This window comes from Caloenas nicobarica, chromosome 1 (assembly GCF_036013445.1).
Source record: "Caloenas nicobarica isolate bCalNic1 chromosome 1, bCalNic1.hap1, whole genome shotgun sequence".
Classification (NCBI taxonomy): domain Eukaryota; kingdom Metazoa; phylum Chordata; class Aves; order Columbiformes; family Columbidae; genus Caloenas; species Caloenas nicobarica.
Window position 1 is genome coordinate 96,851,750 of NC_088245.1, and position 24,710 is coordinate 96,876,459.

The window sequence follows — 24,710 nt, forward strand, 5'->3', positions numbered from 1 at the left end:
AAATTATGTACTGTGGAAACATAGGTTTGGAAGAGCCACAGAGGCAAGCTGGAAAGAACTTGGAAAGTTCCTCTACTCTTGATGAAATACCCTTCAGTGATGACAGACCTGGAAAAGATTGCTGAAAAGATACAGTGGAAGAAAGCCAGCAATGAGGGAAAGCACCGGTGTACTTCACCCGTCAGAAGGGAAACCTGGGATATTTCTAAGGCTAGATTGTGAACTCAACACCTTGAGTAAATGTTATCTGTTGTGATGCAGAACACCCCGGTATTCAAGCCTATGGCTATAAATGATGCAAAATATCCCTATAAATTTTGAAAGATATTTAATAATTCATGTCAACACCTCAGCCTTAGCACCGGAAAAACATCCATTTTAAAAAGTCAGAAAATATCACTACTAAAAATAGAATCTAAATTATTAGTTTAAAAAAAATATATCATTCAGAGACTGAAAGGAGAGTGGGTACTTTCATTTGAGGACAACATTGGAATAGGCACTATTCATTTTCTATTTAACGCATATTCAATGTAGTGATAATAAAAATGTTTTCATGCTCACACTCACCAACAATTTCACTTGGTTCCTTATTGTAAAGTTTTTTGTTCCAGTAAAGAAGTCTGAGAAAAGGAAAGGAGACCAGAACAACAAGGCATATACCAACAAACATATGTGCTGTGAAGGCTGCGAAATCCAATCCCTAGAAATATAAATGAAAATCTAAATTAAAAATCAGTTATTTTCCCATATTACCTACAGGGAAAAGTATTCGACTATATGTATTTTAGCAATCAATAATAAATATAAAACAATAAAGTAAGTTCCAAGTATAGCTTATGCTGTATTTTGTCTATTTCTAGGAGATGAGCCACATCACAATTTAATTCAGAGAATTAAAAAATAGAGTTGTGTTATTCTGAAATACATCTAGTGTTTCTGACACAGATAGAAAAACAAAAACCAAACTGAATCATTAACTTTCACTTTCATCACTTAAATCACCATAAATTCATTTTAATTACACTGAGTCACGTAACTAGTTAAATTTTAATGACCAGTTTTTGTTTTAAACTGATGACAACGTAGATTTTTATGACAATTCTATCTGAACCAAGATTTCATCTAAATTCACAAATACTCTTCTACAATAAAAACATATGTCAATACTTCGTTTATTTTTCTGCCTGCTTAATAAATGGGCACATTTATTTACGTTTTGCACAATGAAAACCTTTAGTGAAGGTGTTTTCAAAAAGGTTAGGCAGAATATATTAAAAAGCTACTGTTTTAAGCAATAAGAATGAATAGGGACAACCCACCCTAAAACTTTGAAGTTAGCCATGCTTTGAGTAGGACGTTGGACTCCAGGGCCCCTTTCAATAGAATTATTCTGAGATTCCATATTACACACACTGTAGTGGATCAGAGTTATCCTTTGGGCTGGGATTTTCTGAAATAGTCATGACTTGCCTTTCCAAAAATAAGTTGTACATGAAGCTCCAAGGCCGATCACATTCAGCGACTCCGGCAGCAAGGAACTGTCTTATATTCACAGAGCAGAGGCTGTCTGAACTGGTAAATCCAGCAGAGCAGCCCTCTGACATTTGGAAGAAACCTTGGTCCAAGCCCTGGATAGCTCAGGTTGTCCAAACTGAATTTTCAGAGCATCCACTGATTTCCCAGAGACTCTAGAAAGTCATAGGATCTCCCTGTGACACACCTCTGTGCCTCTGCAAGAATGACAGTGACTTGCCTTTTGCCTAATGCCTGTGTGCTACCTACGAACTTTCTGTAATGCTAAGGCAAATTTTAGAAAGCTATATTGCCTCCTACTGAAAGACTTTATATGGAAATACCCCAGCCAAAATGTCTCTGGTTCAAAAAAGGAAAAGTTTTTCCATTGCACGACAGAGCATAAAAATAATACACAACACAAGAAACTGATTAAAGTCATAAAGAACTTTTGTAGCTAGACAAAGATACTCTTTTGCAAAAAATCCATAGTTTGCAGACAGTTAAATCTCAAACATAAACATGCAGACCTAGGATTAGAATTTGGTTCTATTAAAAATACATATTTCAGCTTCATGAGCTAGATACCATCCTTAGTTGCTATTTAACGGTAGATTCCTTACCTCTTCTACTCTCCAGCCAGTAAAGGTGAAATTCTACACCTGTTCATTCACTGACCTTTCATTATAACCCAGCTACTGCCATTTCTTTCATGAAAGTAGAAAGACGACTCTTCAGGAATTGGAATAAGATTATTTTAAGAATTGGACAGAAAAACGTGATACCACAAAGGACAATAATATACCATCATTCAGTTTGCCTACATAACAGGTCAGCCAGTCAAATGTCTGACATTTCTACAAGAAAGATTTTACAAGTCAATTTTTATATATGCTCAGAAAGATTGGCCTCTGGGTATCAAGCGAGAGATTCAGAGCTATAGGAGACATTTCTATGAATGATGAAATCGACATTCACAACTCTAGGAAAGTTACAAATAGCAATTAAAAAAAAATATATAAGTGAAATTTTGCAAAGGCTCAATGTTTGTAAGACCTGCCCCCAAAGTATATAAATTACATATCCCACATGTCTATTTCCTTAATTTCAGCCATTTTAAATTGCCAATAAATCTAATTTATATATGGATTGCCTCTAAGATTGCAGCCAAAAAGAAAAATCAGAATATTTTAGCCAGAAAAATCAGAATCCTTAAAAACAAGGTGAACCGGTCTTGATTTGGAAATTGCTCAGGTATTGACAATGTGCCATTAAAGAGCTCAGGAAGTATGGAAAATAAGTATTTCATTTTGTATGGTCTCTAAAACCACCTAAGGAGAGATAGAAAGCTGAAAGGAACTAAGCTTTAAAAACATTGAAGCTACAGCAGCATAATAATTATGTCTAAATCTGACTGGAAAACATTTTATCTTCTGAAAAACAAAATGACTGGGAAACAGCTAGTTGAGGAGCGATAAAGGAATTAGAGGTCGTCAGAATATACTTAACCTAGAATTACCAGAATCAGGAAAATCACTTTTGCATTCAACCTAGTCTTAAAAAGAGCAGTGGACATGAAGCTTTTCTTACACTGGCAGCAATGTGCCCATGTCATAAAGAAGGAAGCCAGCTACCAAGTAGAGTATATCAGCAGAAATTCTCTGCAGAGGTACTCAAGTATAAAGCTAATTGCTAATGTAGGAAATAAATTTTAAAAAAAGATAAATACGAACCCAAAGAATCCTTGGAAACTCTCAAATTTAAATATGTGATGTCTCCATCATATGTTAATGGGATTGAGTTTAAGTATATTATTGCAAACAAGCACAAAGATTTACAAAGGCACTTCCTTCTATCTTTTGAATATCACACCATTTTCAGAGAAAAACAATTGTTCTTTCTTACTGAAATGTCACAATGCAGAAGATTCTTGAATAAAAAATAAAGCACAAGAAATGTACTGCCTGAAACTCACAAAACTAATTTCTCTATGAAAACAAAAATTGCATCAACCTAGAAGGCAAACTAAAATGTTGTGGTTAAGGAGGTCTCAGGTTTGACTGATATTTGAAAGGAATTTAAATAAGATGGACATCACAATTCTTTTTTTTAAAAAAAAATCATCTTTAACACAGCTTCATGACCTAAGGGCTGACATAGATGAGCCTTAGAAGTGATTTGGAGACATCAGTACAAGAGAAAAACATTGTTTACTAGATATTTTGGCATCCTATGCAGGACCTCACCCAAACTTTTCAAAGAGTAGCTGGGCTGAGATTCGAGATTTTGCAAAACTTCTCTAATATCACCCTGTTGATCTTCCTTAACTCTGAGAACCCTGGGGGAAAAAAAAAATATGTTGCTCTGCTGCAACTGCAGAACAGCTTTCCAATTCAGCTGAAACAAATTGTTTTCTAACAGGGAGAATGCCTATTTCAGGTACGAGCTTGCATGACAATATTGTCTGTCACAGTGCAAGGCTGGATTCAATTCTCTTCTCATCCCTCACTCTTGGCTTTCTTTCCCATTTCCTTCTTGCATTGATTCACAAGAGGCAGTGAGTGAAAACAAATCCTGACCATCACTAGCCTTGGACAACTTGTACCCTGTTGCCATGAGGAGGCTGAGGACTATTAAGTACACTCTTTTTTATGGCTGCTATCAGAAGGGCTCAGGTGAAAACCAGTTCACTGCCCACCCTGATGCTTTAGGCTGGTTGCTTAGTGCCAGCCTCTCTGCATCACACAAAATATACTTTCAGTGAAGGAAAAGGCAAATTTCACACCAGACATTGTCAAGTAGCTCATAGTCAACTGACAGCCTCTGGAGAACTTCAAGAGACTAAGGGGCTTACTTTGTACCACAGATATAAACAATGCTGGACACGAGGAAAAAGTTTTTTAAAATGAGGGTGGTGGAACACTGGCCCAGGTTGCCCAGAGAGGTGGTAGATGCCCCATCCCTGGAGACATTCCAGGCCAGGCTGGACGGGGCTCTGAGCAACCTGATCTCATTGAAGATGTCCCTGCTCATTGCAGGGGGTTGGACTAGGTGACCTTCGAAGGTCCCTTCCTACCCAAACTGTTTTGTGATTCTATGATGCAGCAGAGGATACTAAGGTGGTGATACAGTTACTTCATCAGTTGTTCCTGGTCCCTTTCCTGCACCCTTGAAAGGGCATGGAACATCTCCACAGAGCCTACATTCATACACTTTGTGGCTGCGGATAACACATTTTGTACTTCCTGAGTTCTCTGCACTGCTGGGGCCAGGATTCAGCATTGTAAAAACACATTAAAGTACTCCACATGCCTGATGCATACAACAAAATGTCTTTTTCATAAAGATTTTCTTTTTCCTGCACAATAGACTGAAATAGAATTGACATGCATAATAGGCAAGAAATACTTTTCTTCCAGGAGATTTCAATCCATCAGATAAATACAATGCATGCTTCAAATGTCCCTTACTTGAGGCTATGCTGATTGTGTTATATTTCTTCTGCTCCCCAGTCAACAGAAAATCTAAAGATTTTGTTTTAGAAAGAAAACAGCCTAAAGGTTCCACTGCCTACCAATTCAGAGCTGAGACAGAGTGGGCATCTTTCCCTGGTTTATAAATTTAAATGCAAAGTCTAATATATTAATTTCATATTTGGAGCAAGTATCATACTGTTTCCCTGAAATACTAAGTTTCTATCATCCTGATTGTTAATTTGTTTTTGCTTTTGGAGGTGTGAAATTAACTTCTAGCAATTCAGACCTTTCCAGAAGAAATCTGACATTTTAGAGCAAAGAGAAAACAAAAATTATAGCTGGATGCAGCAGTTCAGGGAGCAGAAAACACTGTCCTTCTAGCCAGAATGCCCTTTACTTAATATTTTAAAACTAATAAAATGAGGAAGAGCAAGACTAATTTATTATTTCTACACTGGTTTAAACATCCCTTCTAGCTGAGTGACTGAGATCTACGTTGTCTCAGGGGTGACTGCTCATGATGTTGCTGAGCCAAAAATCACGGAAGGTTTAACACAGTTACATGAAGATAATACTTATCTGAGACACAGGCAAACATCCTTTTTTGTCTTGCAATATATTCTTTAATGATTACTACATGCAGAGTTGGGAAAAAACCTGAAATTAGCCATAAACCCATAAATTTTATTTCATATTCCTTACCTAGGATTTAATTTTTTCTTCAGAAAAGGAATCAATGAAATATTGACAGAAAGAACAGGAGTTTTGCAAATTGATTAAAAGTTTCTACAAGCTTGTATCCAGCAAACTCAACAAAAATAGCCTAGTAAACTATGGGAATCCATTTCACAGTCTGCCCGTGCTTGAAATACCTTTATAGATACATACACAGGATTTTCTCTCTTCCATTTTTCAGAATTGTCTACTTTTCTTCATATATTTTTGATACCACAATTTTTCATGAAGTATAATCAATTAAATATTGCATCATGTTAAATTTCAGCACAAAGGCTGGAAGTCTCTGAAAGGCAGAAGAGCAGAACCTGATGGCTGTCCCTTTTCCAGGGAATTCCTTTTAAATGGCAGAAATAAGTGGATGCTGAAACCCTAAGATCCTCAGCAAACATCAGATTAATAGTACAATCTTTATCACATGCTAACAAACACAGTAAATAATCCAGTGGCTAGCACATGCTAAAACTGCCTTTGCTCTTCTCATTTCCTCTTTTAGGCAGATTAAAGCTCAATACACACTCGCACACTATGTTCACACCATTGTTTTGCTCTGGAGACCTATTCACCATGCATTCCCTAAAGAATTTGTAATCACAGCCTAAGCTTAGAGCACAGGCAACTTCTGATTTCAAAGTCATGACTGTAGATACCTGTGACATTCCGAAATATAGTGGACTTAATATTCAAAATTTCAGAAAGCGATGACCATTTTGAATATGTTCATACCCAATCATGCTTATAAAAATTGAGTTCTCAAAGTCTGAAGCACCTATCTCTTCACCATGAAAATATAATTTTGCTAACAATGGCCTGTACTCTGAAGGTAGTAAAAAAATTTTAAAAGTCTTGTATTCACTGAATGAGTTTTCCATTTGTTCTTAATGAAAACTCTTATTTTCCTTCCCTAAAATCACAACATAAATACTATTTTGTGAAACTTCTTCCAAGTCCAAGAACAAGCAAGAGCACAACAAATTTTCCTCTCCTATTATGCAAATGTTCCTCTGGTTCCAGGCATGATGGTAGGGAATATGTCAGTATTATAAATTAACCATTCTTACAAAGAAAAAATCCTTTTGGCATCCATTTGTATCTCAAGACAAAGAATCAGACTTATCCCTACATTTTAATGAGTAAACTGTAACAAAAATCTTATTTATTCAAGCACACTTTGAATAAAATATTCTTAATATGACATGAGTTTTCCCCAGAAGCTGGGGAGAAAAATCTCTCCAGCACTACAGTAAACAAAGACTAAAGCATTTCCAACACTATAACCCAATAACAACACCCAAAGTAACAAGGCTGTACTTCATTTTGTGTTGATTTAAAAACCAAGGTTTCTTAAGAAAGTGTAAATTTGCATAATATCTTACTAGGCTGCTTTTAGAGGTTGATGCACAACAGTAAAACTTTAGGAAAATTGGTAAAATTCTCCTCTTGATCACACCTAATAGAAAAACCCATCACCTACATAGTGCCATATGCTATTCAGCCTCCTATAGGGGAAGTTGTCCAAGAACTTCTGTATTTACTATGCAAAAATAACACTGAAAAGGAAGTGCAGGAGGATGAAAAGGGGAATTTCAATGACCATATCAAGCAGAAAAATTCCCTAGAATGGGAAAAACATGACCATAATGCTAAAAAGAGGTAAAACCCAGGTATTTTCTGTAGAAAGCATCATAACAGATACTATTAAAAATTCTGCATGAAGTGCTGGTTCCACTTTACTGCTTAAACACTTTAAAAAAACAATAACTTTTTCTTGGTACGAACATAGCAGAGATGCTATGCATTTTAGAGGCAGATTTAGGGTCGATCATAAAACCCTTCCTCACATCAGCCTTTGCTAGATGAAGTTTCAGAAACAAGACAACAGTGTCTATGTTTCTTCTCCTGCTGGAGTGGACAGACAAAATTAAGAATCATGCTATCAGTTCAACAGCACAGAGGACAGATTGTCCCGCCCTCAGTCTTTGCTTTATCCAGTTACTCCTGTCAGTGCTCTCCCAGGAAAATCTCCTTTAGAGGGGGTGAGCCCTAAGCAATGAGGACATAAGCCACTCCATGTCACTCAGTCTCAGAGCCAAGTATAGGCCTTTGACCCTCTTGTATTTATATACAGAGATATAACATTTTAGAATATAGGAAAGAAGTAGAAGCCCCATGGTCCTGTGTTGAATCTGATATATTTTCTTACATCCTTATTTCCGTGATGCAACAGAGATCTGAAAACAATCAGGAGTGAAAACATTTGGAAAGTTTTTCTGCTTGTTTCAAACACAGAATTCACTAAAACGTCACATTTGCTAGGATATTTATATAATACATCTCAGTCGTCCTAAAATTACCAATATCTCATTCAAGAGAAACGTAAAATTGTTCCCTTTCCATGTGATTACTTAATTGCTTCCCATGTTTATAGCCACTTCTAAAGGTTCTACAGAGATTATGAGTTTCTGAGAATTTAGGAAAATGACCTGCGTGGCATGTGATCATTATTCTCTTTTAGAAAATATGGTTTAAATAGTTGCATAGATTTCATATTTAAAACTCTAAAATTTAGCTATCAAGTCCTCAGCTAGGAATTTTACAGAGTCTCAAAACTAATTACAGCACATTTCAAATATTTTGAAGGTAAACATTCAATTTATTAAATACTATGACCTTTCAAATACATTTTCCAACCTGGAAAGTCCTTAATTAATTTGAGTGTATTCAGTTAATTAGAAGGCATTCTTTTTTTGTAAGAAATAGAAACATAATTGACTCTAAATAAAAAAAACCTAGAATCTTATACTACAATTCTCTAACCTCACTTGTGCAGGTATTTTCACACTAGCCCATACACTACAATGAATTATTTTAAACTTATATATTTGGGGGGTTTACAACAACTGAACAAAACAGAAAACACATGCCTGGTGTCCTGACAAGACTTGCCTGTTACATTACTGCCCTTCCCATCTTGATGCTTTGTGGTGGTGGTGGTGCAGGGGCAGGAGAGCAGAGATGTCCAGTTCCAGGAGAGGCTGCCCCCTCCATCCCAAGCAGACCGCTCCCTGCTGCCCTCAGCATGCCAGAGATGGGTGACACACCAAGGGATACCAGTGTTGTCCCAAAACCAGGTTTCTTTACCAGTGTGCATACAAATGAGCTAAATTTAGCACACAGAGACGAGATACTGTTTTATTACAGGGTTGTGCAAGTGTGGATGCTGGAATAAAGCCAGCATGCCAGCAAGAAAAGTAAAAGGCATTAATTATATAGAAAATCTTACCACTACAGTCAAATCCTAAAGAGCCAATTGGTTACACATTTGTATATTGCATTACATAATCCTTTTAGCATCTAATGAGCAACATTCGGCTAAAGGACACTTTATCCAACAGTCTTGAGATATATGTTAAAGCAAGACTCAACTAATTGTGCAGGCTTCAAAATGTCTAAAGTTGCAAGGTCAGTAGCGTCTGTAGTTCATGATTAGGTGTTTTGCAAGTCACTCTTATCTTTGTTATATGAGCAGACTGACCTAAAACTGAAAGTATTTATGTATCTTTAGGTCAGCAACTGCAGACAGGATTCATTCTTTTAAGTGATGACAACACTGGGGAGCACAGTGCCAGAGAAAGAAGCAGGTCTTGGTGCCTTCCTGCTCAGGGGTGGCAGGGACAGCTGAAAGCACGGAAAACTCACACAACCAGCTCCATGCAGAAGCTGAAGGCTGCAAACGTGAACACCTGCCAGAAGTGGCTCTGCCCATCCACAGGGCAGAGAGGGCTATGTGGGTGGGAGGAGATGGTGGAACCAGGACGGTTCTGCTGGCAGGAGTCCTGCAGTCGCACCCAGCACCAGCCACCATAGCCTCCCGTTCCCTTTGGCACCAGTCACCCAGCAAAACGACACAATTTTATCTGTAAATAGAAGAGCCAACTGCTGGAAGTTAAAATCTGTCACTGCAGCCTGGGGACACCACAGTGTTGGCAGGAGGTGGGAGGCAGCTGTGGTCTGTGCTGCACAGGAGGAGACCTGCTCTCCTCTCAGCGCCACATCCCCTTGGGCTGCAGCTGAAGGACAAAGTCTCTGCCTGCAGTGGAGATTTGTGTGACGTGTCTACAAGGACAACGCAGCGCCTCATGTTGTGGGGGTTTGTGTATGGACAACTATTTCTGGTTTGAAATTTCTGAAAAGGAATCAAATTGTCTCAATATATTTAACTTTTGAGAGAAAGCCTATTCTGAAACAAACAAACAAAAAAAATCTTGGATTTTTATCTTCATTTTCATATTTCTTTTTTTCCTAAGTTGTTGCCCTCCATTGTTTGGCTTCCTTCTTCCCTTTTCCATTGACAAGTAAACCCTCCTCCCACACTAAAAAAAATAAAAAGGGAAGCTGGTATTCTCAGCCCATATCAAAATGTCTATTCTTCATTGTAATTTTCTCCCCAAAAGATCACTCTGTTCTGTCTGGTCATCCTACTAAGAAAGGAATAGCATAGCAGAAAAAGTGAATTGTGTTGTGTTTATACGGCTGTTCAGAGGAAGAGAAGGTTCAACACTGCATAAGTCAACATGTGTACTTAAATTTAGTAGCCAAACAGCTTGCAACACATACCTTCTTTCTCAGCTCCTCCTTTGAAACAATAATCACATTCGGAGGATCTCCAACAGCTGTGGCAGCCCCCCCAATATTTGTAAAGATTACTTCTGCAATCAGGACATGCCTAGGATCAAGATTAAGTACTTCGCAGAGCCTGTGGCATAAAGAAAATGAAATTAACCTCTTACTCTATGACTAAATTACTTCAAATATGAAAAATTATAAAATTTACAAAATAGTAATTCCACTGAAAAATTACAGGATTTTAAACATTCGTATTTGTGTATGTGTATATTGTTAAAGTTTTAATTGTGCTATATTGTATGTGTTACAGTAATTATAGCAATATAAAGGAAAAAAAAAGGTTTTTTACATTTATAATGCAATAATTAATGGTAACAAAATTGATGCATTCAAAAAGGTATTTCATTAAAAGTAATCAACTATTAAAAGAGTTGGACTACACAGAAAATATCATTTCAAATTTTCAGTGTCATACAACTTTTTAAACCACAGTCTCCAGCTTACACTGACCTATGGAAAACTATGCTGGGCAGCTGCAGGCTCTGCACTCACTGTCAGTTATTAACTTTCATGAGGGGATCAGTGGTAGAGGACTGCACAGGCAACCTATTAGCTATGAACAATCTGTTAGAAACCTCAGCTTTCAGCCTAAGTTCATCCAGTTTATTCTATTGGTATTTTTCCCCTTCTGTAAAAGCTCGATCATGAGTATTTCTATTTGTAATGAAAAAAGAGTAGAAAATACATTTTCTTCGCTATTTAAAAAAATCTCAAAATATTTTAGCAGTTAAAAATATTTAATACTTCTTTAGTAAGATGCTTTTTTAATAAGTAAAATTCTTCTTTAATAAGAACCATCTTAAGTACTCTGGCAAATTCTGGGATTGATTCGGCAACCTCATGATCCATTTCAACTCAGAGTCCACTTACACACAGTAATCTTCACACAGATTTCTTCTTCAACTAGCACAAATTACATTTACGCACGGGTCCGCACAATGCACTCATTTCTGAAGGACACGTTTGACTTTAAACTTGGGCTGTGGTATTAAAGGCTGAAAGTTAAGGTCACACCTAAGCACCCTGAGAATAAGGAACGACTCCTCTGTTCATTTCTTATCAAAATGTTGCTCTGGTGTGTCAGGATGCAATCCATGTTTAAATTATTGTCCCCTCTACCTAATACAGGGTGGGGAGAAGAGTGGGCATCAAGAATGCTTTCTTAGGACTGCTTTCACGTTTCCCTGTAGGAAGAGCTGAGCTTTACTGTTCAGTCTAAGCATGTATTATTAAAGCCTATATTTCAAAGAGGAAAGAGTGTATTGCACAGAAGCTCAACTTGATAGACTTACACTGTCACCAAGAGTGTCATCTTAAATCTCAGAAAAAACACTGTAAGGTGACACATAGATCAGCACGTAAAAACTCCAGAACAAAATAAGTGTGCAAAAATACACTATTTCATCAACAGTATAAAATTATGCTGTTGAAGAGTACTTTCTTGTACTACTGGCCCAATTGTACCAATTGTGGTACAAGACCAAAATCGTACTTGTCATTTTATCTCCATCACACCTTGATTTCTGAGTGTTTCAAAATATAACCTTAGTTTATATTTCACTTTCCCTTAGTGATTCTTTTGATGGGCCTAGTGATAGCCTGAAGAAAGAAAATATGCCAAGAAAGGCCAAGCCTAAATTATAAAACCATCAGAATGTGTTAGCTATTATATATGGTAGGATCAAACCTCTTCGGTTTACTTACCCTAGTTGTATAATTTCCTATGTGAACAACTATTAGCCTTTTCCAGTTCCCAGTTAAAAGTAGTTTGAAAATACACTATAGCTAAAAGGGGGTAGTTATTAATTTTTTTATCAGCTTACAACTAAATGCAGAGTGAAATAAGAATCATGTTTTATGCCTTATTATCAGAAATATAAATCCTTATATTCATAGAGTCAGTAGGATTTTCTGCAAGCTTTATCTCCATGGCAATGACAGCACGGTGCAACCTAGTGAAGCTGTAGACAAGGGCTGAAGACAATGGCAGTAAGATAGAAACAAAAAATTACCCCTAGTATGAAGCTTTTAGAAACAGGCAATTATTTAGTTTTACTAAGCAAGATATTTTTTTATTTTAGCTTTGATATTGATTCAAATACAGATGTTGTTTCCCGCATACTGAATTTCCCCTTCTTCAGTGTTAGAAACTCATTTAGTGTAAAACTAAAGTACTTAGTATACATTTAGTATAAAACTCCAGTACTTAAAGTGTGGCTACAAAGACAGAGACCGTTTCTTCACAAGGAGCTACATGGAAAAGACAAGGGGCATGAGTACAAGTTGCACTGGGAGAGATTTTACCTCAACATCAGAAAAAAAAACAAAATGATGAAAACAATCACTGGAACCACCTGTCCATCAATGAAGGTTTTCAAAATGTGACTGAACAGTGTGCTACATGATCTCATCCAGGCTGCCTTTCCCATGAAATGTTGGACCAGATGATCTTTCAAGGTGCTTTCCAACCTGCGCTGTTCTATGATTCTTTGAAAATCGAGTAAATGCTACAGTAGCTCTGCCTGTGAACAGTAGTTCATGATGCACTGATGTCTGGATTTCAATCTATTCCAAACTATAGATAATTCAAAATATTCTGCAACACAGCTAAAGAAAAGTTGGTGTTTAATAGTTCCAGTGATTTTTACTGCTACAAGTGAAATTATTGATTGGAGTCAGGCAAAGTGATCTCTTTAAAATATAATCTGACAGAAGACAAATGGAGCTTTCACTCATCGGCTGTTTCCCAATGTAGAATAAATTCCACTTGCAAAATTGAGTTTTACTGCTTTACACTACATTTTAAAGAGGAAGCATATCTTAACAGAATTTTGCATACTTTAATGTGATGGTGACTGCAAATATTACATCACTCAGGATAGTTTTAAAAACACACTAGATCTTTCAGAAACTGAACTGGATTTACCAGATTTGCCTGGCCAGGCACAGGTTAAATTTGGGTTAAACAGTAATTTATAATCACACATTGATTAAATGTAGTTGCAAATTATGTGTTATTAATTTACAGATATATGAAGTAATTAACTTCACTGTTCTCTATTAAAAGTTCCAAATATCTAATCTCAAATTGTGGAATTAACCAGTGGCTGTATCAATGTCATGATCCCCATCAGAGTCTCATATTCCAAAACAAAGCCTTGAGTTGAAATCTGGGGATTTTTAAAATTTATTTGTCACTAATATTAGAAGGGATAACAACTTCACTAAAACATAAATTACTATCTAAAATTGTATATCTATATTAGCCAGTAAGGGACATGGCAGCTTTAATTAAAAATTTCTCTCTGCTTACAGGAAAAAAAATTTCATTTGGTGCAATATGCTATTGCAGTTCAGATATGCAGACAAACCAGAAAAGTTAGCTGCTAAGGCAGTACAACAGGCTTCAAATATGCGCTCACTATTAACACAAAGGGAAAGGCAACTGATCCCTTTGAAAATGTTTGTTCTTTACCCTGCTACAATAGGAGTATTTGAAGTTTTGATTTCCATTTAGATGATCAAAAAAAAGTCCAAACAAGCACTATGCACTCATGTCTACTGCTAATTGCTGGCCATAAAACACCAAATCCAAACCCACAACAATAAAGTACCTTATGGTTACTGGAGTAAAGAGCAGCATAGTGGTAACATTGTCCAAAAACGCAGAAAGAATTGCAGCAATGAGGCACAGAAGTGTAATCATGGCCCACACCCTGCCTCTAGAGAATCGATACGCCTAATAAAATCAAACAAATAGAAAAAAATTAAGAGAATGATCAGTCCATCTTAATTTCAAAATATGATAGATAAAACAACTTCATCAAAGATGAGGCAAGAGCGATCTCAGAGCACTTACTACTTCATACACCTCCAACAGCATCCTCTCCAACACTAACTAATTTAGCAAGGAAATACTTTATGGAAGCGGGCAAACATTTATATCGTGCAGAGGAAGAAACAAGTCTGAAGAGGCAACGTGCTGTGTTACCAGGCACGAAGAGGGTCTGTGGCAGGAGCAGGGCTGAGCCCCCACCTTCTGCCTGCAGTCGGGTGGGCTGAGGCAGTTCAGACTTCTCACCTCCTCCACATACTGGGACACCTTCCCCATAGGATAGGGCTGCACAGTCTGAGCATCTATGTATACAGGGGTTGTGTCCATTCATGTTTCTTTCAGGGGTTCTGTGCTCAAAACAGTCCTCCTTGTCACTTCTGTTTTCTTTCTTTCCACCCTTTTTAAAAATATTAAGCTTTGCAGCAGGTGAAGGAATCTCTCATCGTAGCTAGCATTTTGCAACCAACCCATCAGAATTACCCTTTTCATGTAATCTTTGGTTTTGCTACTGTGCAAAGTTCTGTGGCCATTTAGCATGTGTAATTGTAAAGCTAATGATAGTTTCCATACTTCCTCTCTTCCACTATCAGGCATAAATACAGAGTTCAGTTATAGAGGAACTGCAGTCCTGGGGAATTCAGTGAAATAACTCAGCTTTATATTGTCCATGTATTTACGTACCCTGCTGGGGCCTTTGCCTTTCTCCTATAGAAAAAGAATTGCCTTAAAAACTTCCTTTCATCCATAAGAGACTTCTCAAAATTACAAGTTGACGACTCTCCTTTCTAACATTATAAGTACACACTGCCCTAAGAAAGTTTCTTCAAAGAAAGTGCTTGGTGTAATAGATCTGATCAAATACCAACTTAATTAATCCAGTTACAGTTAAGAGTACCACAACAAACCTACCTTTACTGCACAGTAGTCAAAGAATCCAGTCTCTGAAAATATGGCCACCAAAATCATCTACCAAAAGATGAAGGAAAAGATAATATCTTGCAACTGAATTATTACATAAAAACAAAGTGATGTAGTTTGTGATCCTGGCAAAAGTCCTTCTTAACTGACTGTGCTGGTTTGACTGAAAATGAGTTAAAACTTAGAAACCTTCCTTTTCCACAGCTAGCATGGTCATTGTTTGGATTTAGTTTGAGAACGAGAAGGTAACACACAGGGACAGAGTTAATTTTTTAAATCCTGGTCTAAAAGCCAAGGCCTCTGAGCTCTGCCCACAGGTGTGAGGCAGCCAAGAAGGGGGGCATGGATAGGGCAGACCTTGACTGACATCCAGACTGATCAATAAGAGTATTCCACCCCATTAACGTCATGCTTCATATCTAAGAAGAGTCGGGATCTTCCAGCTAGCTCTCTCTGGACAGGTATGGAGACCTGTTCTAGTTCAGCCTTTTGCCATCCTGCCATTCTGCAGAGGCCTCTGGGCCTTTCTGCCCTTGTCTCTCTTTTCTCTCTCCGGAATCGGCTGTTTGGGACCAGGTGCTGCTGCCTGGGACTGGCTGCTCGGTGCGGATGGAGTTTGTGAGGAATTGCATTGACTATCTTTTCTTTTATATTCTATTTTCCATTTTATATATATATTAGTAGTAGTAGCGTATTAGTGTTATTTTTTATTTTATTAAACTGTGTTTATCTCAATCCACAAGTTTCTCCCTTCTCTTTTGATTCTCTCCCTTATATGGGAGTTGGGCGTGGGGAGTGAGCGAGCAGCTATCCTGGTTATATTGCTAGCTCAGATTAAACCATGACACTGACACAGTCCTGAGAATCTGATCACCTTCCTATTAGGATATCCACTATAGCTGCCAAATATCTCTTGTTAATGCATCATATGGTAAAATTTAGTCCTCAACATAAACAGTCTATAAATGTCATACTAGTCTGGTTGAATCTTATCTGTAGTGACTAAGTGCGTATCATACATTAAGTACTCAATGTATTTCCCTTATGTCATTAATCAAGAAAAGCCAATAAGTGTGTTTGCCTTCTGCAGTAATGCTCTACAGAACGCAGAAGACAGCAGTTGCAATATTTACTTGCACTTTCCCACGTATTTGAGAGGTTTCCTGCCCTTCTGGTTTCGCTCCCAACAGATTTTTTTTTTGGCTTTCTTTTTCTGTGGGGAAGGAATTGAGCAGGGAGCAGTGTCAGGAAATCAGAAAAGCTCAGAATGGCAACTAATTGTAATTTTGTCTCTTATGTTGTATATTTTGTGTTAGAGTTTAATAGCACTTGGACAACTCTACCATAAATAGCTCTGGGCAAAGTGATTACAAAAATATATTATTATAATCTAATCAGATATTTCTCCTCCATTTCTGGTTTGCTTTTTTTTTTGGCTCCAAACGTAGCACTAAGAAAAAGAAAATCACTTTTCCAACAGAGTGTGTATGAGGAAGGTTTTGAGTAAACAAAATCAACAAGATAAACGAGAGTGATAATACTTGGCATTTAAACAGGTCTTTCCATTTATAGACCTCAAGGATGTTTTCAGTATGTTATTAACACAATTTTACAAACAAAAAAAATAAAAACGGATCAACATTTTCAAAAGGCTCCTTCAGAGGTCTGATCATCTTCCTTTTTGATAAATCCCTTAAGGCCCACATTTTCATCATAATATGTCTCAGTAAAGTACAATTAACAGGGAAACGTCTCTATATTGAATGTAATTATTTCAGCACATTTAGAGCAAAAGATACATTTTAGTTACCATTCCAAACAGCAATGCCAGTGTCTCATAATCAATCCACTCCACCACTTTGACCATACTTGGCCTCTGCAATCAAAAAATACAATCACCAGTGAATGCCACGAAACACCCAATTTGTGATTAGCTATGAAATATAAACTCCGCTTAATTGAAGAACCATTTAAATAAGCTATGATGGAAATTAATGTGTTCCTACAAGGTACACAAAAAGGACTCTTTATTAGTGCCATTATTACTATTATTATTACTACTTTTGTTATGATTGTTACTAATCTAAAGTACAGCCGGCATCCTAAGCGGGTCATTATTGAAAGCCTGCATTAGGCTATTGGTTTCTCTAGCTGTTCCTTACATAGCTCTACAGAAATAAAAGATAAATGAATTATATGGTACACTTCAGTTTCCCTTTTGGTAAGAGAAGAAAAGCATACTGCTTAACCTGTGAATAAACTGGAGGGAATTTAAAGGAACATAGAAATGATGTGGTGGGCAGTTATGAGAAAAATTGAGTAAATCAATCAGAGGTTTCATTAAATAACAACCAAGTGTAAGCAGGGGGGGAAACAAAAGGATTGGACGGTGTAAGCATGATGTGTAATTATTTAGGATAGTATAAGGCAATGTATTTCCATTTAGGTTTGCTTGGTAACCTAACATTACTGAAAATAACGGTGTTAAAATAACTCTGAATTAAGCTGAAAATGGTTGTACTCAGCTTCCTGCAAATCAGAACAAAATAGCATCTACTGAATTTTTTCTCCTCTTCTTGCCTCTAGCCTAGCCAGACTTGTTTTCCCCAAGATGCTTCCCCTTCCCAATATCTGCCCTAGCATCTCTCTCTTATGAAACACTTCTGTGTCATGTGCCCAACACAACAGTGCAAACACTGAAATTTATGATATCATACCCAAAACCGAAGTGAGCCCTTACAGTTTGTCAACTTACCTCCCCAACAGCAGCTAAGGTGGCTAAAGCTGCCAAAGAGCCCAGCATTGCTGCAAGGGTCCTGTGAACAATCTGCAACAAAGGGCAAGAATTGACCAGAGACACCTTCAGACATCTTACTATTAGAAAGGAGGAGGGAAAAGGATAAAAATTATTGTAGCTGATTCTTTTCTTCGGTTGGTTTGTTTGTTTGTTTAACTTATTCCATCCCACCTCCCTTCAGAAAGACCTGACCAGAGAATGACTGGTTACTTTAACTCACTATAGGATTTCATATTAGGGAGAAAAAAAAGAAAAAAAAAAAAAAAAGGCAGCTATACCTGTGGTAAACCCTACTAGTGGGTCTCAGCTCTGATCTCAAGGCAGAGGTGGGACCTGGACACCAGATTCTCATATCTGCCAGTTGGTGACCCAAGAAGGAAAGAAATTCATCTTTCCTAACTTAAGGATGAAAATGCCCAGTCCTGTTAGCTTCCTTTCACAGCCCATGGGAAGAAGACGAGGTTCCCAGGAGGTGATCCACCTCATTCTTCATAGGTGCTTGTTCTTTTTCTAATGCCTACAAAGCAATTCCCAAGAAAATAGCTCAGTCCTGGGCAGATGAATCCTACAGAGACATACCAGACTTTGAGTTTCCAGGTCCAGTTTGTGGTCTGGGGCAGAGAAGCATCCAGTAAGCCTGCTCGCCTGTTTTCTGTCTCACACACACAGAGTTTTCTTCCTTCATAAAGTGTTTTTTTTACATAGGTGTTTTCTCTGCAAAGTGTTTTGACTTCAAGAAAGCCGTGTACATCAGCTAGAATCTGCTGGACACCTTTGCCACAGTTTCCTTAGTTCCTCAAAAGCTGCTTTCACCCACATATAGACTAACCTCACCTTGAACAGTGCTTCTCCCCCATCTCTAACGTTTCTTTATCATACAAGCAATGCATCTGAAAATAGGATCCAAACCTCTGACCACAACACATTCGTTTAATACTGTAACAATTACTACAGGATATGGACGATTGTTCATGTCTATGTATCTAATGAATAAATTGCAACTCAAATTCTCAAGGAGAAAGTATAAAAGCAAGCATGCCCTGAAAATATGTTTTTTCCTCCAAGTGCTGATTTGTAGTTATTTAATCCACCATGTCTGGAAGATCACAGATTGTGTAAAATAACTCAGTTAAAGTAAGAATCTGATTAACGAAAATCACACTAAAAAAGACTGAATCTAATTAACAGCATTTACTATTAATGTGTTTAAATATTATTCAGACACAAGTGAGAATTATTTCTGAGAAAGAAATAAGGCAGTGTAGAAATATTTCGTTTACTGCTAATTTCATAAGAAAAGTTTTGCTGATACAAAATAATAAGATGTGAACACCTAAAGGCCCAATCGCCTGCCTGTAAAGCAAGATAAAAAAGGAAAGATTTGGCTTTGGTTTTTTTCCTCAAATATGAAATTTTAACAGTAATGCTAAATGACTAAGCAATTTACCAAATCACTAGAAAAATAAATATATAAATTACTAATTTAGGAGGCAAAGGAAAAATCTGTCTTGTTCTCTGATGTTTTTCTTCAAAATGCAGTGGGGTACAATCTATTCGTAGTGACAAAGCAGGAGATCAGACCAAGGTTTTTATGTTTTAATGACCCATGAAGTGCATAGCACAGATTACAGGTTCCACCAGCTCCCACAGAAATGTGTGTGGTAAGTCACGGTTTCATCTTTGACTACCAGCTTCAGAGCATTGATATGAACACAGATGTATGGCCCTTCTGATTCTACAAAAACAGGAGAGATTCGATAATATTCAACAGTTCTTGTGGCTGATGATGGAGGGCAGCAACCAGGTTTTACAGCTCCCTCCAATAAAAGACACGAAGAAAAGATATTGGTTAGGGGAGGAGATCAGCTTCTCACCAGGGCAAAGTAAATTCAAGGAGAAGCTGCTGGGGAATCCTCAGCTGTCCTCAGACTGGAAGCTTTCTCCTCACCTAATCACCATCCATGTTAGACAGCTCTTTTGCAGTTCTCAGAAAGATACCCTGGGTTTTCTGAGATTTGATTTGGTTTAGATTTTTTGTATACTACTACACAAGCACTTTCCCTGTCATCATTGTATACTTAATTGCATGCATCAGGTTGACTGCATTTTCTATTTCCAAGAGTTTGCTGTCACCTATGGGTGAAAATTGCTTTGATTTCTAGAGAAAGATGGGAGGAAATGCTGTACAAATGGAGTCATCTGTCAGTTCCTTCGTGCTGGTGATTTTTTCAAGAAGGATATACAAAAGTATATCCTGAAGAATGAAAAAAGGACTATTCAGGTGCAAGTCTATTATAAAAAACTTGTCAATTGTACAACTCTTCATTCCAGCAAACTAACCAGTTGAAGTTATACAGTAACTTGAAGCCTAGAAAACACACTTCTGTAAACTCTGAGGCATGTAAATATTCAAAAGTTGAGATTTGGGGAAATTTAAGAAATAATGGATTACTCTTTAATTTTCTTTTCATGTTAAGCAAACCCTAAACAGATAATGTATTTGTAAAAGCATTTTTAAAAGTTTACAAATGGAGACATTAAGAGATATAGGTTATAAGCTGTGACATTCTTTGAACCACAGTTCCTACATTTGGAGGGCATTATATTAGGTAAAATTCCATTATTATTCTTTTGGAAAACACTACAGACCTGGTCCAAGCCCTTTTGAAGTCTGGAAGGAGGATGAATATCATTTCAGGATAAATCTCAGAGTGGATCCATAAATAAAAGCTCAGGTACAGAATTGAAAGAGCTCAGAAATAAATTAACACAGAGATTTAACCCCAGGAAAGCCGAGAGCTTTGATGGACTTCTGAATCTAAAGACATTTTGAAAGATGAAGTGAGAAATTATCTGTATTTATTTGATCCTTCTCATGCTTGAGAAAGTGCATACCTTTGTGCATTCTCTTGTAAGCAAAGGCAATTACACTGGAAGAATGAGTTTCTCTTTCAAATAGGAATCATCTATAAGATCACAAATTTGGACTGGCTGCATCAGCCTGACTGGGTAGAGTTTCCATTTTACAAGCTAGGAATGAAAGCAGAAGGAAATGGTGGGCTAAAAGTTACTTCAGTAACAAGAGCTGCTGAACACAGGTACAAGACTCAGCAGAATGTGTCCTCATCAAAGACACTGAAATAGTTGATACCTTTTGTGGATCTTATTACAGTACCTATGTTTTCCTCTCTGTTTCATCTCTCTTTTTGAAAATCTATCTCCCAGCACAGATGACCTCTTGCCTGGACCACTGTTCGACTTCATGGTACTCGTTCCTTTGACAAAAACCATCACTAAATTTTTTTCCATCCAGCACATCTCTTAACAGCTCTTTTTCTGTCCCATCTTTCATTCTCTCTCCAACTTGCTTCTTATCTGCATTTCTATTTCCACCCTCTTGCACATAAATACCTCCTCACATGCGGTCATACTCTCTAGTCCTTCTTATGTTGTCAAAGCCATATGCCAAAGTGACCTTATTTTTTCTTGCTATTTCTTCCATCTCACAATTGGATCCTCACATTTCAATGTAAAATGTAGTTATTATAAAATCTCCTTGCATTATTTCCCTGAAAGGTTTCTTAAAAAAAACAAGCAATGGCCACTGAGACAAAAAGAGGCAGAAAAGACAAGGAAAATACAAAGCTTTTAGGCTATGCATTTTCATGCTAGAGCTCCCCATCCCACAACCCAACTACAAACCTTTCAGGCTCTTCATGGAAGTGGCATTTTCAACATCAACATCGTATTTATTTTTTTCTGAAGAATGTATGGAAGTGCTGACTTAATGAAATAGCAAAGAATGGTGCTTGCCTTTTACAAAGGAAGAGTTATCTCGATACAAACTGTCTCTGAAAACAACGCAGCCCAGATTTCACTCTTTACAATGCACAACTCAGTCATGGAGCTCACTGAGACAGGATACCACTAGGCTGAAAGCTGAAAAGACTTCAAAAAGGGGAATGGATATTTACAGGATTTTGTAAAAGTATTGAAAATACCCAAAACTGCAACAATGGAGGTTATTAAAAATAACATCAATAATGTAGTGTTGGTGATAGCAACATCATAGGTTCATGCCATAGGATCAAATCAGAATAGGAAAATATTAGAAAAACCTTCTATAGCAATTTTTTTTTGTAGTTATCTGTAAAAAGTCTGTCTCATGATTGCTTGCAGTATAATAAACACGTGTTGAACGCCAATTCTGTATGTTACCTCCCATACTCTTAATTAAGGAGTTACTTTTAAGGTAAGAAATGAAAGCAAGCCAAATAACTTATGCCACAAGTCTTTGTGCTTGATATTAATTAAAAATATACATTTCCAGAGCTATAATGCAAACTGGATTTAGACAAGCTAGACCTTCTCCTGATTTACATTTCTTTATCTATCTGAGAGTGCTTTGGAATGTTTGTCCAGAGTTCATCAAATCTTTTGGTAAACTACAACAGCAGCTTTATAAAAGTGATCCAAAATTCCAAACACTTTGTCTTGTACAGGGATCCAGGAGGTAAAAGGAAATTATTTAAAGTCAATTGAATAGTGACATCTATGCTATTTCAGAGCATACATTTCCCAGCTGAAATAAAGGGCATGCATATTTCCAAAATGTGCTTCTGAAGATATTTGATAAATGATACATCATAACAAATATTTTATTTCCACAAGTCCTTCTTTAAAAGTGATAAATGGCAGTTGAAACATGACTGTCAGTGACTTTGATGTAAAGCCTCAAATGCAGCCCCAGTTCATTTCTTATCCATTTTTTCTCCAGTGAAGCCTGTTGCATTAAACTACTTCTTTTACTGAGAAATTAAATTTCATATGATAGAGTGGCAGCATTGCTACACTTCAACTGGAGACAGTAATTCCCAAGCCTGTATGCACATATGGCTTTTATTCATATTCCACCTTCCTCCAGAGTAGCTGAGACCTTCCCTATAAAATCAACAGCCATGTTCCTCTTGGACTCTATAAATTTACTAGTTCAAGTCTCTATTCTCAGGGAATAGGGAGGGGGAGAAGGGGGTAAAATTTGTGTTAGGATAGTTTTTTTCTGACTTTATGTTTTATATATATTCCTTTTTATGTTTTAATAGGGTTTATTGAGTTAAAAGAAGATACCCTCACCAGTGAAAGATGATTTTTTTCAAAGACAAAAAGTTATATTTTCCTAAAGATAACAAAGAAAGTATTAGTCTGACTGCCTCTGGGAAGGTGTTCCTCAGTCGGATCCCTCAATAGACATCTTATCATTTGCCGTCATATACTTCATAAATTTTGGTGTTCTGCGTTGCCTTGCACTATTCCAGCTCTTTTAGCAGGACACAGACAAAACTTCAGTCTTTTATATCATACATATTTGATCCACTTACAGTTCGGATAATTAATGCTAAAGCCTGAAACTGGCACCAGAAGCTGAAATCAAAGCTGAAATTTGCAGAAAAAAAAAATCATAATTTAGCAAACTAACTTAGGTAACTTTTCCTAACTCTGTTAAGAAGCATAACTGAAAATTTGGGCTTATGTTAGGAAAATACGAGGGTTAAAAAAAGGCTTGCAGTACTTTGAACTCTGCCTTGCAGTAGATCCACTTCAAAGCTGAATGGCAACAAATTCTCAATTCATGAAAATTTGCTTTACTTCTGGCAAATTGCACAATTTGGACAGAATATGATCCAATAGACAAGAAATACAGGATATAGTCAGGTACAGATGAGCTCAGAGCAGCAGAAAAGGAAGGTCGATAGAGTCAGACATATTTACTTGATATTCTTCATGCTTGCCTATATTGAAGAGACAGTCTAACCAGTACCAGTTAGTGAAGGCATAGCAACCTATCTGCCTCATTCAGCTGGTGATAGTAGCCGATGCTTTACCCTCCTCCCCTTGGTTTGCTCTCTGCAGGAGCTCTGCAGAAGCAGTTCTGCAGCTTTTTCAGCTGTGGGACATTCTTCCCAGCACACGGGAACCCCTTGCAGGGGATGTGCCTCAACAACTAGTGCAAAATGAATGATAATGGAAAAATTAATTGCCTTAGAATTACTCAGTTAAGCAGTGGCAAGTAAATTCTGTAGGGATTTTAATGAAGCAAAAGGGAGTTGTTTGACATAGTTTAGAAAGTATGACTTATACTGATGCAGTATTTGGCGATGGACTAAAGCAGCTCGAGGCAAGCACATAGGGTACAGCTGCTGAAAGATGATGAGCATGAAGGATCCCAAAGTGACTACAAACATCACAAAAATCAGTTGCGGCAAGAACAGCTATTTTTATGTTTGTCTGCAGATTAGGGCACTATCTATCTGTATTCTATACATGCAGCCATGAGAATCATAAACTAAGACTTTATACTGAGGTTAAATATTTAGAAAATCTTATTATCAGACTCACTATTGTAAGACAAAACAGGGAGGGAGGCAGTGAGGGAGGGAAGGAAGGAAGGAAGGAAGCCAAAGCAACAGCTTATACATTTTTTACAACAATTCAGTAGTGATTCAGTATAATAGCACTACCATATGTATGAAATACGTGTGCAAGGTCAGTAAAGAGCACAGACTAGAGAGGTCTGTGGACCTGGAAACATTAACTGTATATTTTAGTATTAACATGCACTGTTATAAATCTCACACTAAATGGCTGATACCTGTAACTCTGTGAAAATAACATTCGATATACATTCAATAAGCTCTTTTTACAGGCAAATTCTCAACTCTAAAAGACTTGGGTTTTTTAAATAGAAACA

The 24,710-nt window shown here is 37.1% G+C and overlaps 1 protein-coding gene across 1 annotated transcript in view; it reads right to left on the reverse strand.

The window, feature by feature from the left end:
• Nucleotides 1–24,710, reverse strand: part of OCA2 (OCA2 melanosomal transmembrane protein) — a 177,113-nt gene that overhangs the window by 100,277 nt on the left and 52,126 nt on the right. The window contains exons 9-14 of the mRNA XM_065653528.1: nucleotides 17,921–17,992; nucleotides 16,976–17,041; nucleotides 15,157–15,213; nucleotides 14,027–14,151; nucleotides 10,344–10,482; nucleotides 571–703 (exon numbers count right to left, since the gene is read on the reverse strand). Of these exons, the coding sequence (XP_065509600.1) occupies nucleotides 571–703; nucleotides 10,344–10,482; nucleotides 14,027–14,151; nucleotides 15,157–15,213; nucleotides 16,976–17,041; nucleotides 17,921–17,992 (592 nt within the window). The remainder of the gene's footprint in view (nucleotides 1–570; nucleotides 704–10,343; nucleotides 10,483–14,026; nucleotides 14,152–15,156; nucleotides 15,214–16,975; nucleotides 17,042–17,920; nucleotides 17,993–24,710) is intronic.